Consider the following 6,252-nt stretch of genomic DNA (forward strand, 5'->3'; position numbering starts at 1 on the left):
ATCAAAAAGAAATTTAATATTTTTCCTATACCCATCTAATTTAAGCTTCTCTATTTCTTTTGGATGCCTTCATTTTTTTTTTTTTTTTTTTTTTGCTTATTTGTTTTTGTGGTCGATGGTGGTAGGTACTTTGTCCAAGGTTATGCAACTAGTAAGTCTCAAGGTATCTGAGACTGAATCTGAACTCAGCTACTCTTGACTCCATCCCTTGTGTCATCTAGGTTCTCCCACAACTTCTTTTACCTTATATTCAATGTATTTGCAACCCTAGCAATAACCTTAGCTCTTCCTTCCCTGTTGCTACACTCTCTACCTTTATCCACTCCAACTTTTTTATTTCTAGAACCATAATAAAATCAATACTGCTATAGACACTAGAATGGATGCATCAGATTGAATTTCAGTAATTATGAACAGATCCTATATAAATCATTCATGAAATAAAGAAAGCCAATTATCATTTTTTTCATGCAAAAGTAAAATGAAAAACCAGGAAATATCCCTCTATATCATATTTTCTTCCCTAGGGAAAGTGACGCATTCTAGTTTCAAGGTACTCTAGGGTCTGTATCAGGTTTAAACTTATGAGTTTATGAGTCAATATGTTTGCCTCTATTAGTCACAGAGAAGACAAAGTTATTCCAGATTAAAGGCATTTAATAAAATAGCATAAGAAATTTATTTAAGAAAATAGTATTGCAAAAAAAGAAGCAACATTTCCTTCATTGATATCTTTTACATTGTTTTTAAGGCTAGCAAATTCTTTTATATTGGTTTTTATCATGTATTTCAAATGCACTTTAAAGTAAGTATCATTATTCTCCACATTTAGCATTTGAAATAACTAAATCTGAATGTGTTGTGTACCAGTATGCTGATTTAACTAAAGAATCTCAAGTTAGCTCCCTAGATACTCCTAACACTAACTGGAACTGTTGTTTAGAAATTATGAAGAGGGGCGGCTAGGTGGTACAGTGGATAAAACACCGGCCCTGGAGTCAGGAGTACCTGGGTTCAAATCTGGTCTCAGACACCTATTCAGGGAATGAATGGGATAAACATATGAGTATAAGTGCAAAAATAAAAAGAATATCGATAGATAGATAGGAAATACAATATAAATATTTTAAAATAAATATTATGAATAAATTATAAATATTATTATATTGATATATTATTATTAGAATTAATTAATTATTATAAATATAGGAAAATTGTGGCAAAAGCATTTATAGGGAAGGTTATAGACAAATAGAAACATTTGGTCAGGGAATGTACATTGATGAACAGATATATGAAACAGGCCATTAGAGAAAATGAATGAAGTGGTAAATCCATGGCTCTTGACTGTGCTGAGATGTCAATATTTCTTAATTTTGTCATTTTGCTGCTTGCATTGGATTTTCCATTTCATGATGCTTCATAATCATGACAGCAATGTGGACATTCCTGTGTCTTAGAAAGATAGATTTGACACTTCTCAAAGGATGGTTTAGAAAATTGAAAATATGTGTGTTTGTCTATCTATATGTCTATATATTATTAACTGTGTTGTGATCCAGGTTGTTAAGCAATAATCCACAATCAAGCCAATGGAATCAGACATCCATCTGATGATTAAGTTTTATGAAATAGAGGTTTTATATATATATATATATATATATATATATATATATATATATATATATATATATATTAAGATAATACATTTCTGTATGCTTTGCATACGTGTATAGAAACATACATATATGTAGATATGCAGGCACATTATCTAATCTACTTCAAATCAATTTATATAAAAACATGATGAGATGAAGATAGTGAATCTCAATTTTCACTGCTTTTGTCCAGTTCTATAGGGAGACAAAAATTGAAATAAATAACAATGCTTAGAACTTTCTGAAATTAAAACAAGTCTCTTTCTTCTTGTCTAATATAGCTTTTTTCTTCTGATCTAATAACCTTTTTCAGGTATCAGTTTCCTCAGTGCCCCCTTTACATCCTTGTTTCTCAGGGTATAGATGAGTGGGTTTAACAGAGGTGTGACCACAGTGTAGAAGAGGGAGATAAACTTTCCCTGGTCTTTGGACCGACTCTTGGCTGGCTGGAGATACATGAAGGTAATGGTTCCATAGAAAATGATTACAACTACCAAGTGAGAAGAACAAGTCCCAAATGCTTTGCGACGTCCTGAGGCAGATTTTATCCTCAATATGGCCTGGGTGATGTAGCCATAGGAGAGCAAAATGAGAGAGACAGGCACCACAAGGAAGACCACACAGGCTACAAAAAGTTCATCTTCATTGAAAGTAGTATCTACACAAGCCAGCTTAATCAACACAGGCACCTCACAAAAGATGTGGTCAAGCTGATTATGACCACAGAGGGGCAGCTGTATAGTGAGGGTGCACTGGATCAGAGAGGTGACAAGACCACTAAGCCAAGCTGTGGCAGCCAGGGACAGGCAGAGTCGAGGATGCATGATGACCGCATAGTGAAGGGGGCGGCAGACTGCTGCATAGCGGTCATAGGCCATAACCACTAAGAGAATACACTCAGTGGATCCCAAGCCCATGGCCACATACAGCTGTGCTACACAACCAATGTAGCTCATAGCTTTGTCCTTGCTTCTCATTGTGAATAGTAACTGAGGGGCCACAGTGGTAGTTAAACAGAGGTCTACAAAGGACAAATTGGTGAGGAAGAAATACATTGGGGTATGTAGTTTGGGGTCTATGCTAGAAACCAAGATGATAGTCATGTTTCCCACTAGGTTCAAGATGTAAAAGATCAAAATGACCACGAATAGAATGATCTCTAACTGGGGCCTATCAGAGAAGCCCAAGAGAATGAAGCCCTCTTGAAAACTGCTGTTTTGCTCCATTGACCTTCAGTTTAGAGTTCCTATTGGATACTAAAGACAGAATGAAATATTAAAACCATGAGAGTAAATCAAGTCAACAAGTCTTTATTAAGATCTTTTTATGTACCAAGTACTGTGATAACTGCTAAGGTAATAAAGAAAGGCAAATATGATTTCCACCTTCAAAGAACTCACATTTTAAGAGAGGGCACAATATGCCAATAGCTATGTTCACATAAGAGACACATATGGTATGTGTTTGTGTATGTGAGTGTGTGTAGGGGATGGTTGTGAGTGTGGGTGTGGCTTTGGTCTTTAATTGTATGTCACTTGACCCATTTCCCAATGTATAGAATGAGTGGATGGAACATATTTTTTCCAAGATTTCTTTAATTTTGAATATTTTCTGACTAAGTCAGGGGTGGGAACATCTGACCCACAGGCCACTTGGTCTGACTCTGCCACAGTAGCTGGGAATCAAAATAAATCAAGGAGCTTTTTGGGAGTAAATTAATTAAATGATTGACCAAATATAATAGACAAATGGTGCTATAAATATTCAGATGATCCTTGGAAGAAAAAAGCTTCCCTACCTCTGCTCTAGGTAGGTAGTCTTCTAAGGAAAAAAAAATCAGTTCAGTTAGTTGATATAATGTGCCCCCAATAACAGTTATCATGGCTGAATTTGATTTTTCTATTCCATAAACACAACTTATACATCACACGTAAATATTTTGAAATCTTCATTTTAGTGTTGTTTTTTTTTTACAAGTGAAATGGGGTTAAGTGGCTTGCCCAAGGCTACACAGCTAGGTAATTATTAAGTTCCTGAGGTCAGATTTGAACTCAGGTACTCCTGTCTTCATTTTAAAAGATTCAGCATCAACCTTGTAGCTTTTTATTAGGAAAACAGTGTTGTTAACTTCAACTGAAATTTATTGTGGATATTTTGGAAAATAACCATTAGATTGTTCACTAAAAATTAGTCCAATTTAGGCAGATTTTTTTCTTATTTTCCAGATAAAAACCAATTCCAGCCTATTTCATCCTTGGGCAATGTCCTTGGACTCAGAGCTTTTCAAAGGACTGTCACTTTATCATTTTGTTGCCACATATAATAGTAAAGAATCATATGTATATATAATTGCAATTTTCCAAGCCTTTTCATTCAATAGTTATATGAAATAAAGGCTAACTAGCATGATTATATCTATTATACTGGTGTGGAAACAAAGGTATCTAAAATGTTTAAGTATCAAAGTTTTCAGATTATCATGAGCCTCAGATTCAGAGTTTAAATTCAGTAATCCTTATCTTAAATCTAAAGCTTTCTCAAAATGTCTGGGCTCCTGAACAGTTGTTTTTGACTTGTTTTGGTCTTTCCTGGCTTTTTATAATCCCATTTGAAATTTTCTTAGAAAAAAAGCAAGAATTGCTTGTTTTTTTTATTCAGTTTGTTTTCCAGATAAAGAACATAGGCAAACAAGATTAATGACTTGTCCAGAGTCACACAGGAAGTATCTGAGGCTAGATTTAACTTAGGAGAATGACTCTTTCCTGATTCTAAGACCAGTGCTCTATCCACTGCATTACCTAAGGTTATGTTTTATGGTTTACAAAGGAATTCATAGTCACCATTAGAGAATGTAAAAAATAAAATTCTTACGAGAAGAGTGAAACTACAACACATGGAAGTCAAACCTTTCATTTTTTACAGTGTTTAGTAAGAATGGAACCTACATCTGATTATCTTATATATTATGCAGTCCAATAGAATGGATTACCATTACCAAACCAGAAGATAATCATTTCACATGTAAACCACACTTTACTTATCTTACCTACTAGCAAATCTCATGGAGATTATGGACAATTTTATGAGATAATGTTATTGTTTCTATTATTATTTCTAATCTTTGACTACTCCTTAATCAATATATTTTACGTATCTACTATGGATCAGACAACATAGATACAAATACAAACTGAACAATCCTTATTCCCATGAAGCAAGCATTTTCATCAACAAGTCACTTGTAGACTTCACTGTTTCAGCTCTCTTCTGCTAAGTTAATTCTCTTTGTCTCAGGGGTTGAGAAAAGTATATTCTCATTTACTGATTAAAAAAAGTACAAGATACATGTCCTGTTGGAGATCGGATTTCAGCAAAATGAATAGATAGTTCAGAGACTCTAGTTGATTTATTATGATAGATTGAAGATGAATAGGAGAAAGGATTTTCTCCCTTTTAAAAAATTTTGTTATTTGATTATTTGCCTTCTAGAAATGACGAGGGATAATGAGGATAAAACTTCCTCCTCTTCTTCCTCCTCCACCTCTTCATGGTAGTAATAATATAATCAATCATACAGTAAGAAAGAGTACTCTAAATCATTTTAGTTCTTCTGGAAATTAAGTTTAAGATCAGGAAAGTTAAAGTAGTTTGCGTAAGAACATATAAAATTAATACAACGGCAATATTATTAGTTGTGATATAATTAGGGGTATTCAATAGTGAGAGGCACTGTAGTATGGTAGAAAAGGGACTGGACTTTGTCATTAAACCTGTCTTAAACATTTCATAGCCTTGTAATGCTGGGTAAGGAAATTAATGTCTCTAAGACCCCCATGTAGGCATCCGTAAAGAACTTAGGTTACTTCCTTGACCTTTAAAGTCCTTTATAGCTCTTATTCAATTATGATATGGTGCGTGATAGAGGATAGGTTTTGGTAGACTCAGAAGGACCTCACTTCACATTCCAGTTTCAATGATGGATGTATGAACCTGGGATAGTCATTGCAGAATAACAGGGAATGCCATTTGGAATGCCATTTTTTCTATGCCAGAATTTCCAGTGAGGCATTCTCTACCCTTACAGATTTCTCTGGATAAAGAGATTTTTAGTGAAGGAGTTAAGAGAATTAAGTTGCTATTGACTGGCTTAAGGGTCCAATAGAAGGCTTCTACCTCTTTTGGCATTAGAAAGCCATCTCCTGCCCAATTCCAAAATATGATTTGAGGCTATTTATTATGCATAGAGATCCACTAGTTTTGGTAACAATTTAATCTCTGCAATCAGCTTAATTTGTTTCTCAAATAAGGCACAATTGACTAAGCATTACCTTGATCTTGGAATACTTGAATGAAATTCTACAGTTTGGGCATTGAATAGAGGTAAAAATAACTCAGTGTCAGATAACTATGAGATCACAGTCCCACAGAACATTGACTTAATCTTTTTTTAAGGTTTTTGCAAGGCAAATGGGGTTAAGTGGCTTGACCAAGGCCACACAGCTAGGTCATTATTAAGTGGCTGAGGCCAGATTTGAACTCAGGTATTCCTGACTCCAGGGCTGGTGCTCTATCCACTGTGCCACCTAGCCACCCA

General features: G+C 34.7%; 1 protein-coding gene across 1 annotated transcript; it reads right to left on the bottom strand.

The window, feature by feature from the left end:
• Positions 1 to 1,954: 1,954 nt before the first annotated feature.
• On the bottom strand, positions 1,955 to 2,884 carry LOC141492534 (olfactory receptor 2G6-like). The gene has a single exon (XM_074192905.1). The coding sequence runs from the start codon at positions 2,882 to 2,884 to the stop codon at positions 1,955 to 1,957; it is 930 nt and encodes a 309-aa protein (XP_074049006.1).
• Between the last annotated feature and the right edge of the window lie 3,368 nt (positions 2,885 to 6,252).

Source organism: Macrotis lagotis, chromosome 1, assembly GCF_037893015.1.
Source record: "Macrotis lagotis isolate mMagLag1 chromosome 1, bilby.v1.9.chrom.fasta, whole genome shotgun sequence".
Classification (NCBI taxonomy): domain Eukaryota; kingdom Metazoa; phylum Chordata; class Mammalia; order Peramelemorphia; family Peramelidae; genus Macrotis; species Macrotis lagotis.